We start from the raw sequence: 14,080 nt of genomic DNA, 5'->3' as shown, positions 1-14,080 counted from the left end.
CACGAAGTTGACTCCACGCCTGTTCACCGCAACTCCATTTGTAACTTTGCAAAATGAATAAACATAACAATTACTGCTACAATAGATTAATGGAGGGCAGGGATTTTTGTTACTTTTGTTACTAATATAAACTAAGCGCCTAAAACCATGACTGGCACATAGTAGGCTCTCAATGAATACTTGTTTAATGCCAAATGAATTAAGGGCCTACACTGTACCAGGCCGCCGCGCTAGGTCACGCCTGCATCATCCCCTTCACAGTCGTTTCCATCCGGGCGGTAGAGGCTGTCTTGAGTCCTCCCACCACTAGGAGGCGCTGTAGGAAAAGCCCGGCTTCTTTCCCACGTCACTTTCTATCCCCGTGGTGTCCTTTGACCCCGTGAAGTCTCTGCCCCGAGTTAAGATGGCGGCGTCGGTGGCAACGGCAGCCGCCCGACTGCGGCGGGCCATTCGAAGGTCGTCCCCGTGGCGGGGCCCCAGCTGTCAGCCCCTGTCATCCGTGCCCCCTTCAGTCCAGGCGGCGGCCGTGCGTGACGCCTTCCTGAGCTTCTTTCGGGACCGCCATGGCCACCGACTGGTGCCGTCCGCTTCCGTGCGGCCCCGCGGCGACCCCAGTTTACTGTTCGTTAACGCGGGCATGAATCAGGTGGGGGCGGAGTGTGAGACAGAAAGGCGCTACGGGATTGGGCAAAAGAAGCAAGGGGCGGAGCTCATAGCTTTTGGGGCAAGAGGGCAGTGCGTGGTTGGGCTAAGTGATGGGGGCGCCGTTAGGGTTTGGGGAAGACTCGACCTGGGAACGCCTGGGTGGCATTGAGCTTTAGGCCCAGGAGTGGTGGGGGTGGGATCCCCTGTGGCAGACTGGTGGGGGACGTCTGGCTTCATTTATTCATTTTTTATAAAGATCAATCATTCATTACATAAATATGTTTTGAGCACATGCTATCTGCTGGACTATGTTCTCTAAGCCTTTGACTTTGAGCACCAGTTAACCTCCCTACACTTCGTTGTCTTCATCTGTAAAATGGGCGAGAATAGGTTAACCTTAGAAGCTATCCAAGAGCCCTCTTAAATGCTGCCATTGTTAGGCCTGCCAGTGCCCTGTGGTCTCAGTTTTGTCCTCTGAAGTTATTGGATGTTGTTGAAGACGCTGAGATGGAGGATGTAGCCATTCAGGGCCCTTCTTCCAGCTACCAATACATTCCTCTTACCTTACCTATTTTTTCTAGCAGAGGGTCTCTGTTTCATGATTTGTTTATCCTTTGCCTACCCCAGACACACCAGAGATGGGTGCCCCAAAGCTCCAAAGTTGCCCCTCTGGCCAAGATCACACTGCACTCTCAGGAGCACAGTCAGCCTTCAGCCAGAGCAGCCATCTCTGTCCTAACTCCCCACCTTTCTCTTCTACTGAGATATCCCTTTTCCCCTTCATGTATTTCCAGTTCAAGCCAATCTTCCTGGGCACTGTGGATCCACGAAGTGAGATGGCAGGCTTCCGACGTGTAGCCAACAGCCAAAAGTGTGTGAGGGCTGGAGGACGCCACAGCGACCTAGAGGATGTGGGCCGAGACCTTTCCCATCATACCTTCTTTGAGATGCTCGGCAATTGGGCCTTTGGGGGTGAATATTTTAAGGTGAGTCTCCAGGAAGCCTTGGAGTTAGGAGAGGGTCAGCGGTCAGCCAAGAAGTGGGTTAAGGTTAGTCCTGCCTCCATTCCAAGAGTCTGCTTAGGCCTCATACCAGGCGCACAGGCAAAGAGCAAGATGAGCATGTATAATGGGAATGTCTCATTTCCCTAATTGGATTGCGTCTCATTTCCCTATGCTCCTTGAGGGCCAGGACTGTGCCCGCTGCCTAATGGCTGCTCAATAATTGTATGACTAACTAGTAATACTAAAATGCAGGAGTTAAAAATCATCCCAGGCTAGGGTGGTTAGAGGATTTCATGGAGCGGGTGGGACTTGAAAGAAAGGAGGGTTTAGAAGAGGAAGGGAACTTTCTGGGCAGGAAAAAACTCAGAACAGAAATGATCATGTCTTGTTCTAGAAACACGGTGGGCAGCGGAAATGGTTGTGTCTTAAGCTGAGGGCTGAGCTCACGTGGCTTGATTGACGCTTCAGGTGGGGTTTCTTCTCATCCATCTTCCTCTGCCCACCCCACGTGGGTTTCCACTGCAGGAGGAGGCTTGCAGCATGGCCTGGGAACTGCTGACTCAGGTCTATGGGATCCCTAAGGACAGGCTATGGATCTCCTACTTTGGTGGCGACCCCAAGGTGGGGCTGGACCCAGACCTGGAGAGCAGGGACATCTGGCTCAGCTTAGGGTAAGTCTGCCCTCCCTAACGTCCACTCCTGGAGGGCAGGAGCCTGGAAAATAGGGACTATAGCACCTGTCCTCAGAGTCTCAGCGTATTCCAGGCGATCTTGCTGAACTTGATGGAGGGGCTTTCATGGAAGAGAGGGTCCCGGCTTCTGGCTTTGTCTGTCTCCCCACCACTCATCTGGCTTTCTTTCCAGGGTGCCTGCCAGCCGTGTGCTTTCCTTTGGACCACAAGAGAACTTCTGGGAGATGGGGGATACTGGCCCTTGTGGGCCCTGTACTGAGATCCACTATGACCTGGCTGGTGGGGTGGGAGCCCCCCAGCTGGTGGAGCTTTGGAATCTGGTCTTCATGCAGCACAACAGGTAATGGGAAGCTGAAGCAGGAGGAGAATCCCTGGCTAGACGTGGAAAGGGTGGCAGTCAGGAGACTTTGATCCATTTCTTATAAAAAGAGTTCAATGGCACTATGTGCCAGGCTCATTTCTAAACACTTTTCAGATAATAATTCTAATCTTTGCCCATGACAGTTTAAACTAGTCACTGCTGCTCTCTGGCCTCTGCTGTCTCCTCACATGATAGAGTTGAACTCTTAAGATTTTCTTCCAGCCTTGACATGTCTCTTTCCAAGGCAAAGAATTACATCCCAGAAAGGGGATGTCTGGGTCCAGGCAAGGGCCCAAGTGGGAGTGAGGATGGCGATGCCCCTTTATGAGAAAGGATGGGACCTGAGGCCATCATTGTCTGAATTCGGGAGGTGGGGTGGAGGAGCATACTGCCCTCAGGTCCCTGTCCTGTCAGCCCCCTTGGGCCCCTCCACATTCCTCTACTCCACTTGAGCATCTGCCTCATACCTGTAATCCTGGGCGCGGCCTCACCTTGCATACCTTCCCCTGCCAGGGAGGCAGATGGAAGCCTGCAGCCCCTGCCCCAGCAGCACGTGGACACAGGAATGGGCCTGGAAAGGCTGGTAGCTGTGCTGCAAGGCAGACGTTCCACCTACGACACTGATCTCTTTTCCCCGCTGCTCAACGCCATACACCAGGTGAGCCTGCCTCTTTCCTCCCAGAAGCCTCTCTGGCCTGCTCATCACCAGTGCTCACTGCTGTTGCTTTCCATCTTTGTTGAGAAGTCAGGGTATTCCCGCAGGTGGGGACAGTGACCAGCCAAGGATATCAGGGTGTTAAACACGAGGCTAGGATTCATCTTTGTTACCTGATGTCCTGATACGGCTCCTAACTCCTCTCTTCCCTCATTTATTCAAAAAATATGTGCTGAGTGCCTATTTTGTGTTGAGTTCTTTGTGCTCGGTACAGGAGATACAGCAGTAAACAGAAAAGGTATCATGAAGACTACATTCTAGCCTAAGAGATAATAAGTAAGTGTATTAACGAACAAGATAGCCGCTTACAGATTGAGAACAGGCAGTAAACATGGGTGATAGTAACTAGGGCAGGGGGGCAGGGTACAGAGGAATCTTAGACAAAGCATTTGGGGAAGACTCACCGAGGAGATGGTCTCTGAGCTGAAACCTACAGGAGGAGGAGTCAGCCCCAGGAAGATCATCCCAGGCAGAGGGGATAGCAGGTACCAAGGCCCCAAAGCAGGAAAGGAACAAACAGGGTGGCCAGCAAGCTACAGTCGAATCACATGGGATGTAGTTGGAGAGTGTGTCAGTTAGCTTTTGGTGTGTAAGAAGCCATCTGATACTTTGTGACTTAAAACAACAAGCATTTATTTAGCATATCAGTCTGTGGGCTAGCTCTGTAGTCTGAGCATAGCTGGGTCATTCTTTTGGTCTGATATGAGCTCACTCACAGGTCTGTGGTCAGCTGCTTGGCAGCTGTACTTCTGGGAGTTGGCAGCTGTCAGTTTTGGGCAATGGGAGTGACCAGTCCGTGTGTCCCTCGTCATCCATCAGGCTAGCTTGGGCTTATTCACATCACAGCTCAGCAAGGTTCCAAGGAGAGCAGGAGCACACGAGGCTTCTTGAGGCCTAGGCTCAGAACAGTGTCATTTCCACCACATTCTGCTGGCCAAAGCAAGTCACAGGCTAGCCCAGATACAAGGGATGGAGAAATAGATTCTATCTCTGGATGGAAAGCAACTGTAAAGTTATATTGCAAAGTGGCATGCACACAGAAAAGGAAAGGATTGTGGCCATTTTTACAAACAATCTACCAGAGAGAGAAAGGCTGGAGTCCAATCTACTGGGACTTTGAATTCCCACGTGAGGCTTTTATTCTAAGTGTGGTGAGCAGGACTCTAAGGGGGGAGGGGCATGATCTGATTGACACTTTTAAAAGGCTACTCATATTGCTGTGTGGAAAGTAGGCCGAAGGGAGACAAGAGTGGAAGCTGAGAAACCAATTGGGAAGCTATTTTATAGTCAAGGGAAGAGACGATAGGGCATGGCTTAGGCTGATAGAGTGGAAGTGGAGAAAAGTAGATTGCTTTGAGAGAGCTCGTGGAGGTAGACGCAAAGGCCCTACTGATGGATCGGATGGGGAGGGCAAAGACAGTCAAGGCTGGCTAAGTGTTTGACTTGAGCAGTGCGTTGAATGGCAGGACTGTTTACTGAGGGGGGAAGATACAGCTCTGGCGCTGCATGAATCATGCACTCTGCTCTGGAGCACATAAGTGTACACGCAGCTTACACCCTCCCTCCCCGCCCCCTGTAAAGCCTGTGGAGGTGGGTGTGAGTGATGGAGTCAGGCCCAGTTCACATCTCAGAGCTGCTCCTTAGGAGTGGTGTGGCTTGGTGGCACTTAGCTCCTCTGGGCCTCGGTGTCCTCTTCTTTTTTTTCTCGTTACCTCAGTTTCCTCTTAAATCCAGGATAGTAATAGCTCCCAGAAGAGAATGTTTTGGGGATTAGACATCACATCATCCAAGCACCCACGCAGTTCTGACAGTAGAAAGTCAGTAGAGGGTCCCAGCCGTGATCAGCGTTAGTGTGAACGTGGGCCCTGTGAGGGCAGGGGCTGGCTCCCACTCATCTGGGAAGCCTCTTCCGCCAGGCGATTGCAGATGTGCTCGGCTGTAGGTGGTGAAGAGCATCCCAGCTGGGCCAGGTCAGGGGGGACCAGCAGCCATGTCTCCTTTCTCCTGCTCTCCAGGGTTGCGGGGCACCTCCTTACTTGGGCCGGGTAGGGGCGGCAGACGAGGGCCGCACAGACATGGCATATCGAGTGGTGGCCGATCACATCCGCACGCTCAGTGTCTGCATCGCCGATGGTGTCTCCCTTGGAATGTCAGGTGCCCCGTGAGTCTGGAAGGACTACAGAGAGGGGCAGGGGCAGCTGGGGCTTCCGGGGAGAGGAGGGAACAGATGGAGGGGTGGATTGGGTGGAGCTGGCAGGAGGAGCGGGGGAAGGGAGAGGGCTTTGGGATGGGAGCACACGCTCTGGACCCCGTCCTCCCCGCTCCCCATACTGCTGACCAGGGGCTGCTGGGGTTCATAGCTGGACTCTGAACCCCTCTAGGCTGGTTCTTCGTCGGATCCTCCGTCGAGCCTTGCGGTTCTCAACAGAGGTGTTGCGGGCACCACCTGGCTTCCTAGGCAGCCTGGTGCCCATAGTGGTGGAGACGCTGGTAAGGACAGAGCTTCCTCCCTCCTCTGGGCTTCCCTGGACACTCAGGGAACCTGCCGCTGAGCCCAGGCAGTGCCCCCGGCCTGGGCTCCCCACCCTAAATGTCCGGCCAACGTCCTACCAGCAGGCTGAGAAAGCTGAAATTGCTTACAAAAGGCAGGGAACCTTCAGGAGACCCACTTGTCCAGGTTGCTGAGCCTTTGACCTTGGGACGCCTTTCTGTCTATGTCCCCCCTACACACAGGGAAGCTGATTCCCCATTTGGGTCCCTCCCCCTGTCCATCAGCCTGTCTGAACCTCCAGGGCAAGTGTCCTCAAGGAAGCCCAGGGTGGGGAGGTGGAGAGCGGGCTGGTTGCCTTTAACCCCTCAGCCCTCTCCACTTCCTCCAGGGACACACGTATCCTGAACTGCAGAAGAACTCAGCCCAGGTACTGGGTTCGGATGGGGGAGGGAGTGGCTGACAAGAGTGGTGGAGAGAGGCTCTCCCTTCAGTCCTGTCCCGCCCCTGGTTCAGATAAGCAACCTGGTGTCAGAGGACGAGGTCGCCTTCCTGGCCTCCCTGCAGCGAGGTCGGCGCATCATCGATCGGACCCTGAGGCGCCTGGGGCCGTCTGATGTGTTCCCTGGTGAGTGGGGTGCCTCGCCAAGGCCTGAGCCCTCGCAGAGGTGAGCCAGGGCAGGCCGAGGAGGGCGCCCTGGGCCTCACACCCACAACCTCCTCCCATGTCCCTCTTCCCAGACTCTCCAACACCCAGACCTGTCTGTGGTGTGAACAGCACCCTGCTTCTCCCCATTTCCCCACTTCCCAGCTGTCCTGCTGGCCCTGCCTCAGTCTCTGCTTTCCAAGGCTGGCTTCATGCCCAGAACGAGCTTCCCTCCTCCTCGGAAATGACAGTTGCCGAGGGAGTATCCTGAGCTACTCCCAGCTCCGGCCTTGGAGCACAAAGCCTGAAGGTGACCCCTGTCCTGAGCCTGCCCGGCATGGGGAGGAGGCACTGTGCTTGGCACCTGCTGGCTCCTGTGTGGTTAAAAAAGCCCAGGCCCTTACTTCTCCCTCACTTCTCCTCCCTCTATCCTGCCCCTCCCCACTCAATACCCCATGTCTTTCTTCCCCAAAGCCCAAGTCGCCTGGTCTTTGTCAATGTCCGGAGACCTGGGGCTCCCCCTGGACCTGGTAGAGCTGATGCTGGAGGAGAAAGGGGTGCAGCTGGACTCTGCTGGGCTGGCACGGCTGGCCCAGGAGGAAGCGCAGGTACAGGCCGGAGCACCCCCACCGGGGTTCTGTTGGGACAGTCGGCCCCTTCCCCAGCCCTGAGTTCCTAGGGAAGGAGCTGTAGCTATCGAGGGAAACAGGAGGCTGAGGTAGGTAGGGTCTGTCCCTTCACCTCAGGTGCCACCCACGGAGGAACACTAGTGCAGTGGGCTAAACAGAGGAGTGAAAGAAGAGAGGGCAGCACAGCGTCCTAGGAGAGGCCTCCAGGGGCAGAGGTGGGTGAGGGAGGTCTGTCCTGAGACCCAGCACAATGGGTGGTGCACCAGCCAGCCCAGGGCCTCTAGCAACCAGCCACGCCCTGAGGGCTTATTTCAGAGGATTCCGCAGGGTCCACACAGCTGTGAGTCAGGGACAGGGATCTGTGGAGGCTCCAGTCCCATTGCATTCTCCGCGCACCCCTTCGTACATACACGCCCATCCTGCAGCACCGGGCCCGTCAGGCTGAGCCAGTTCAGGAGCAGGGACTGCGGCTCGACGTCCATGCACTGGGGGAGCTGCAGCGCCGCGGGGTGCCCACCACCGATGACAGCCCCAAGTACAGCTACTGCCTGCGACCGAGGGGGGGTTATGGTGAGAGCCTGGACTGAGGTGGGTGACCACAGGCTTGCCTAAGCGTCATGGGGAGGGACGGCAGAGATGGTGGCTACCAGCCCTATGCACTCCCAGGGGTAGCCACCAGGGGTCACTGTGGCCCTCAGCTGAATTTGATGCCCCCCCGCACACACCCCCAGCCAGGTGCCTCTTGGCTTGAAGACAGACCCACATGCACATCCCAGACCCCTGCCTAGCACTAACCATTGTTTGCCCTGGCAGAATTCAGCGCCTGTGAGGCCCAGGTGCTCCAGCTGTATACAGAGGACGGCACAGCCGTGGCCTCTGTGGGGGAAGGCCAGCGCTGTGGCCTCATCTTAGACAAAACCAACTTCTACGCTGAACAGGGGGGTCAGGCTTCAGACCGAGGCTACCTGGTGCGGGTGGGGCAGCAGGTGAGCCCCTGTCCCCCCCCCCCCCCCATACACACACACACACATACGCAGAGGCTGACTTCTGCAGGAGGCAGACCTGAGCCAGGAAGGGAGCCAAGGGGAGGGAAAGGCTATAGGCGGTCACTCCAACACCTTGTCCCGTACCCTTCCCCAGGATGTGCTGTTCCCAGTGGCCCGGGCCCAGGTCTGTGGAGGCTTCATCCTCCATGAGGTGGTGGCCCCTGAGTGCCTGAAAGTGGGGGACCAGGTGCAACTGCACGTGGATAAGGTAAGGACCCCAGCCCAGCTATTCTTCATATCCTGTCGCCCCTGTACTTTCCCCCGCCCTCACCCTCACCCAGGACTCTGGGTGACACTAGTGTTTCAGGCCTGGCGTTTAGGCTGCATGGAGAAGCACACCGCCACCCACCTGCTAAACTGGGCCCTGCGGCAGGCCCTGGGCCCCAGCACAGAGCAGCGAGGCTCCCACCTCAGTCCCGAGCGGCTGCGCTTTGACGTGGCCACCCAGGTGAGCAGGGCACAGAGACAGGTGTCAAGTGAGAGAGTCGGGGCAATCCGAGGGCCTGGGCTCCTTGTCACTCGTCACGGTGGGAACTGGGTGGGTGTCTTCCCATCGGGCTCCTCCTGTGCCAGCAAGGGGTCAGCTACACAGTGTCTGAGCCTTCCCTTCACCTCCAGCCACCCAGTCCGTGTTCCTGCTGTCACCCAAGCCATTCTGCTCAGGCTGAGCTGCCCTCTCCCTTCTCTGCCACCCTGTTTCCTCCTCTCCTTGCATATCTGGCTCAGATACTTCCTCCAGGAAATGCTCACTAAGTCCCATTCCACCTAACTACTCCTTGCTCTGCAGCGCTCCCATCCTGTGCTTCTCTTGCGCTGGGCTGCCCCTTGTTGCAAGTTCCCTGAGTATGGAGCCTCCATTTTCTGTTTCCCCATCAACTTTCAGTGCCTAATAAAAGGCCTGCAGCTCCCAATAGGCCCAACTCCCAGGTAGCTTTCTAAGGAAAAGAATTGTCTGCTCCACAGGTGTTTCCTGAGCACCAGTTATGTGCTAACCAGTATTCTACAATCCCAGGGAGCTCAGTGAACGGGGAGCGCTTCTGAATGCATCAGTTGCAGGCACGGGGGGGCCGACTGCCTGTTGATCAGTCCTTTTCCCCCTGACCCTGCCAGGCTCCATTGACCCCAGAGCAGCTCCGGGCAGTGGAGGGCCTTGTGCAAGAGGCCGTGGGGCAGGATGAGGCCGTGTACATGGAGGAGGTGGCCCTGGCACACACCGCCCATGTCCCTGGCCTGCGCTCTCTGGATGAGGTGAGTTGGGTGACACCCCCTGGTGGAGATCGCCTTCCCCTCACACACACAGGCCAATCAAGAGACCAGTCCCCTCTCATCCACAGGTATATCCAGACCCAGTGCGGGTGGTGTCAGTGGGGGTGCCCGTGGCCCACGCGCTGGACCCGGCCTCCCAAGCTGCACTGCATACTTCTGTGGAGTTGTGCTGTGGGACGTGAGTCACCTGCCTCCGCCTGCCCTGGCCTGGGGCTGGATTCTCACCTCTCCTTGGTCTTTGAAGCCACCCTCCCCTGGCTTGGAGCTCAGGCTGCTCTTTTCTCTCCCATCATCCCGTCTTCCTCCCCCCCTGTGCCCATAGGCACCTGCTACGCACGGGGGCTGTAGGGGACCTGGTTATCATCGGGGAGCGCCAGCTTGCCAAGGGCATCACCCGCCTACTGGCCGTCACTGGAGAGCAGGCCCAGCAGGTGAGCACAGCAGCAGGGCCCAGGAGGCTGCTGAGTGGGGCGCGGGGGGGGGGGGGGGGCACACAGCTGACAGTCTCAGGCTGGGGGACGCCCAGCAGCAGAACCCGTGTTCGTGCATGTGCACTGATGTGGCCGTAAGCTGCTGCCATCTATTTTGATGATTTGGTACATTGATTGGTCCTGATTTTTAAAAACTTCTAATTTGGCCCCAAGCAGCAGTGGTGTGAGAGCCCCGAAAGTAAGCTGCGCAGCCCTGACCATCCTGTTCCCTCCCTGCAGGCCCGAGAAGTGGGCCAGAGCCTGGCCCAGGAGGTGGAAGCAGCTGCAGAGCGGCTGAGTCGGGGCAGCCGGGACGTGGTGGAGGCTCAGCGGCTGTCCAAGGACATGGGACGACTCACTGATGTGAGGGCCACCCCAACATGGAGCTGCGCCCCCCACCCCACCCCCGTCTCCTGGCTCTGTGCCCCTCCCCGAGCCTCCTCGGATGCTTCCAGTCTCCCCCCAGCATTCCTGTTGGGCCCCAGCTGGCCCAGATACTTGTCATTTGTCTGCAGGGCAGGATGGTGGGGATGGTCTCTTCCCTGACCCTGCTGGTCCCTGCAGAGGCTGTGGTTCAGGGGGAGGGCAAAGGTGATGGACTGCTTCTGGCCACAGGCTGTGGACAGCGCTCTGATGCCCCAGTGGCAGCGGCGGGAGCTGCAGGCCACACTGAAGGTGCTGCAGCGGCGTGCCAACACTGCCATCCGGAAGCTGGAAATGGGGCAGGTAGGAGGAGGCAGATACCAGGCACACCCAACATGGGTCAGAGACACTAGTGCACACACCGAGACGCCTCAAGGCAAGGCCCTCTCCTGCCAGCTGGATGCCGTCACCTGGTGTCCCTACTTCTCTCTGCCAAATTGTCTCCCCAACTCCCAAGTCTGCCTCAGGCTCTTCCTCCAGGAAGCTGGCTGATGTGGTGACTCCATTCAGCCCTAATTACTCCTTGACTTTCACCCTCCTTCCTCCTGCCCCCTCTCATCCATCAGTGCTCCAGCCTTAGTCCTTTTACTTTCAGCAACCTATTTGTAGGGTCCTGGAGCTAAAATGAAAGGTAACAGATGAGGTAGGAGAAGAGGGACATAAGTGGGACCCAAAAGAAGGAAGTCATTCTAGGCAGAACTCCTGGCCCCTCTGGTCAAAGCTAAAGACCTTAGCCAGAGGGAGGGAGGGGATTTCTGGACTGGGCCTCAGGTCAGAAGTGGGGGCCAGTTGCCCTCTAGCCTGACCCATCCACTTTCCTTCCTGCCCCACAGGCTGCACAGAAAACCCGGGAGCTGCTGCAACGGCACTCAGAGGAGCCCCTGATTGTGGACACAGTTTCCACTGAGTCACTATCAGTGAGTTATTGGGGTTGGGGGTGTCCCCAGGGTCTGGGAAGGGGAGTCCTGACAGGGAAGTAGCTGGGAGCCTGGGGCCTATGGGGTCACCACCTGCCCTCCCTTATTCAGGTGCTGGTGAAGGTGGTCCGGCAGCTGTGTGAGCAGGCGCCCAGCACATCCGTGCTACTACTCAGCCCCCAGCCCATGGGACATGTGCTATGTGCCTGTCAGGTGGCCCAGGTGAGGGACGTGGGAGAGCAGCCCCCCATCCTGCCCATCTCCTGGTCCAGCCCCCTAATTCCACGCCTTTTATTCCTCCCAGACAAGGGAGCCAAGGCTGGATAGAGGTGATCTATGAGGACACCCCAGGACGGGGATAGGGCCATCTTCTTGTCCCCAACCACCGGAGAGGGTACCATGAGATTCCCTAATTACCACCACCCCCCTCCAGGCTGCACGTCCCTGCAAACAAGTAGCAGACATTCATCAGCCTCCACACACACCCCCAACCCATCCCTCGCCTGTCTCCACCCAGTGGCCTCACCGTGTGCCCGGCGAGGGAGGGGTTGCTAATCCCCATGACGCCACTCTCGAGGGTACATTGAGTGGACGGGGGCAGAGAGGGCTGCTCTGCATTGCTGCCCCTTCTGTTTCTGTACAGAGTGCTACGCCGACCCTCACAGCAGAAGCCTGGGCACTGGCCGTGTGCAGCCACATGGGGGGCAAAGCCTGGGGCTCTCGAGTGGTGGCCCAGGGCACCGGAAGCACTGCTGACCTGGAAGCTGCCCTCCGTACAGCCCGAGCCTATGCCCTCAACCAGCTCTGACCCAGGGACTCATACAGACTAAAGAGACAGCAGACAGGCCAGTGCCAGGAGCCCTGGAGGAGTGAGCAGAAGCTCCCCGAGGCTGAAGTAGAGGACTGGAGGCCAAGACCAAGCGCCTGGGCTGCGCCGACGCAAGCATGGACGCAAGGGGATGTGGGCTGGTGAAGGCAGAAGTCGGCCCAGAGACACACCCACACTAGGTGAATGTGAAAACACGGCTGTCCTGGCTGTGATTGCTCATTAAAAAGTTTCACAGAAGAAAGGCAGTTCCAGCAGATTATTTTGCTTTAAAAAAGAGCAGACTTTCCCCTTCCAAAAACCTGGTATGGGGGCCCCATCACCAGTCTGACCTCTCACACTGGGCTAAAAGGCCACCCAGTACCCACATCAGGACCGTCCTCCTCATCACGAGTGCTCAGTCAGGCGCTCTATGCCAGCCCGTTCTGGGCACCCACTGGGGCATCCCTGGCCACCAAGATCCAGAACTGTGGTGTAGAAGTCATTACAGCAGGGCAGACCCTCTCTGGGGTCACTTCTTTAACAATGACTTGTCTTAGTGAAGGCCCTGGGGATTTGTTGATAAAATGAGTAACAGGTACCGGTCAGTTACTAAGAATGTGGCAAGAACCAAACAGACAAAACTTCCTGCCCTTGTGGAGCTTACGTCTTGTGAGGAAACAGGCAATACAGAGAAGAGGGTGTCAGAGGCGATGTCTATGGAGAAAGAGCAGCCTGGGGATCGGGTGGGTGGGGTGGTGGCATTGCCTCACTGAGGCGGCGTCTGAGGGGAGGGTGTGAGCCACATGGTTTTCTGAGGGAAGAGCTTCCCAGACAGGGAACAGCCAGTGCAGAGGCCCTTAGGGGGAGAAGACCAGGCACAGTGAGCTGGGAGATGGCAGCTCCTGGGCTCAAAGAGCAGGAACCAGGGCGACTTTTTGCACAGCACCTGCCCTACGCCTGAGCTGAAGCTGAAAATTGGCAGCTCAGAGCAGGAGGAAGCTGAAGGATAGAGGGCAGCCCTCCTTCCCTACCAGGACCTATCCAGATGCCGGAGCGCCACCTCTATTCCCAAATCCCTGTTGCTACATAAAGGAAAGGACCTCATGGACTCATCTTCAAGTCAAAGGCTCCTGGCTATTAAGTTCTGGGGCTGTTTAGTTAAAATTATTAGAGCAGAGCAGGTCCTCCTGGCTTCATTTCCTGCACCATTTCTCATTCTGATTGAGGCACCTGCGGTATATTGGTAAATCACTGCTTGCTCAGCTCTGTGGGATTTGCAAAGCTTTACCTCGAGATCTTGGTAACTGCAGCTCAGCAAGGGCCTGGCGCTTTACAGGGCCCGGCTCTTTACACGTGGACACTGGTGAGAAGTTATACTCCCATTTACTGATGAGTTAACAGCTGCTGAGATGTTACCTTATCCAGGGTAACCAATTACCATGTTTCCCTGAAAATAAGTCCGGGTCTTATATTAATTTTTGCTCCAAAAGATGCATTAGGGCTTACGTTCAGGGGATGTCATCCTGAAAAATCATGCTAGGGCTTATTTTTCAATTAGGTCTTATTTTCCGGGAAACGGTCGTAGAGTTGACCCTGAGCAGTGCAGGGAGCAGAGTTAGAGGAGCCAACCATCCTTGCAGTTGAAATCCACGAATAACAAATCAGCCCCCTGCATATGTGGATTCCCGGCCACTGAGCAAAAATACATAATCATTATTGGTGGGCTTAAAGCTAAGCTCTGCCTCTGTGAAACTTGCCACCACCCTGGTTGCCTTTCTCCTCCTGAAGGGCAATTTCTGCTTCTTTCTAGCCAACCCTTTGAAGTTGGTCATCCATGCCCTCAGGGGCACCAACCATGTCCTGTCACCCAAGGTTGGGGGGGAGGAGACACCACATCCTGTCATCCAGGGCTGTGTTGGGGGGGCATCAGGCTTAGGACTGAGTGAAGGAGTGCTGTGGAGGCTGGACCC

At 56.4% G+C, this 14,080-nt stretch overlaps 1 protein-coding gene across 2 annotated transcripts; it reads left to right on the top strand.

Moving 5' to 3' along the window:
- The first annotated feature begins 384 nt into the window (after positions 1–384).
- On the top strand, positions 385–12,372 carry AARS2 (alanyl-tRNA synthetase 2, mitochondrial). Of its 2 annotated transcripts, XM_074333023.1 has the most exons (23): positions 385–646; positions 1,440–1,631; positions 2,175–2,320; positions 2,514–2,681; positions 3,216–3,360; positions 5,433–5,578; positions 5,799–5,907; positions 6,297–6,335; positions 6,422–6,533; positions 7,026–7,159; positions 7,606–7,750; positions 7,994–8,166; positions 8,321–8,434; positions 8,534–8,674; positions 9,337–9,474; positions 9,561–9,670; positions 9,815–9,923; positions 10,203–10,325; positions 10,578–10,688; positions 11,219–11,302; positions 11,414–11,524; positions 11,607–11,631; positions 11,946–12,372. In XM_074333023.1, exons 1-23 carry the CDS (start codon positions 404–406, stop codon positions 12,056–12,058), a joined length of 2,931 nt encoding a protein of 976 aa, XP_074189124.1. In that variant the 5' UTR covers positions 385–403; the 3' UTR covers positions 12,059–12,372. The 2 variants fall into 2 exon arrangements, with proteins under 2 accessions (XP_074189124.1, XP_074189122.1); XM_074333021.1 differs by lacking the exon at positions 11,607–11,631 and having other exon boundaries at positions 386–646.
- Positions 12,373–14,080: the final 1,708 nt, after the last annotated feature.

Source organism: Rhinolophus sinicus, linkage group LG05, assembly GCF_036562045.2.
Source record: "Rhinolophus sinicus isolate RSC01 linkage group LG05, ASM3656204v1, whole genome shotgun sequence".
Taxonomy (NCBI): domain Eukaryota; kingdom Metazoa; phylum Chordata; class Mammalia; order Chiroptera; family Rhinolophidae; genus Rhinolophus; species Rhinolophus sinicus.
This window is presented reverse-complemented; position numbering and strand designations above follow the sequence as displayed.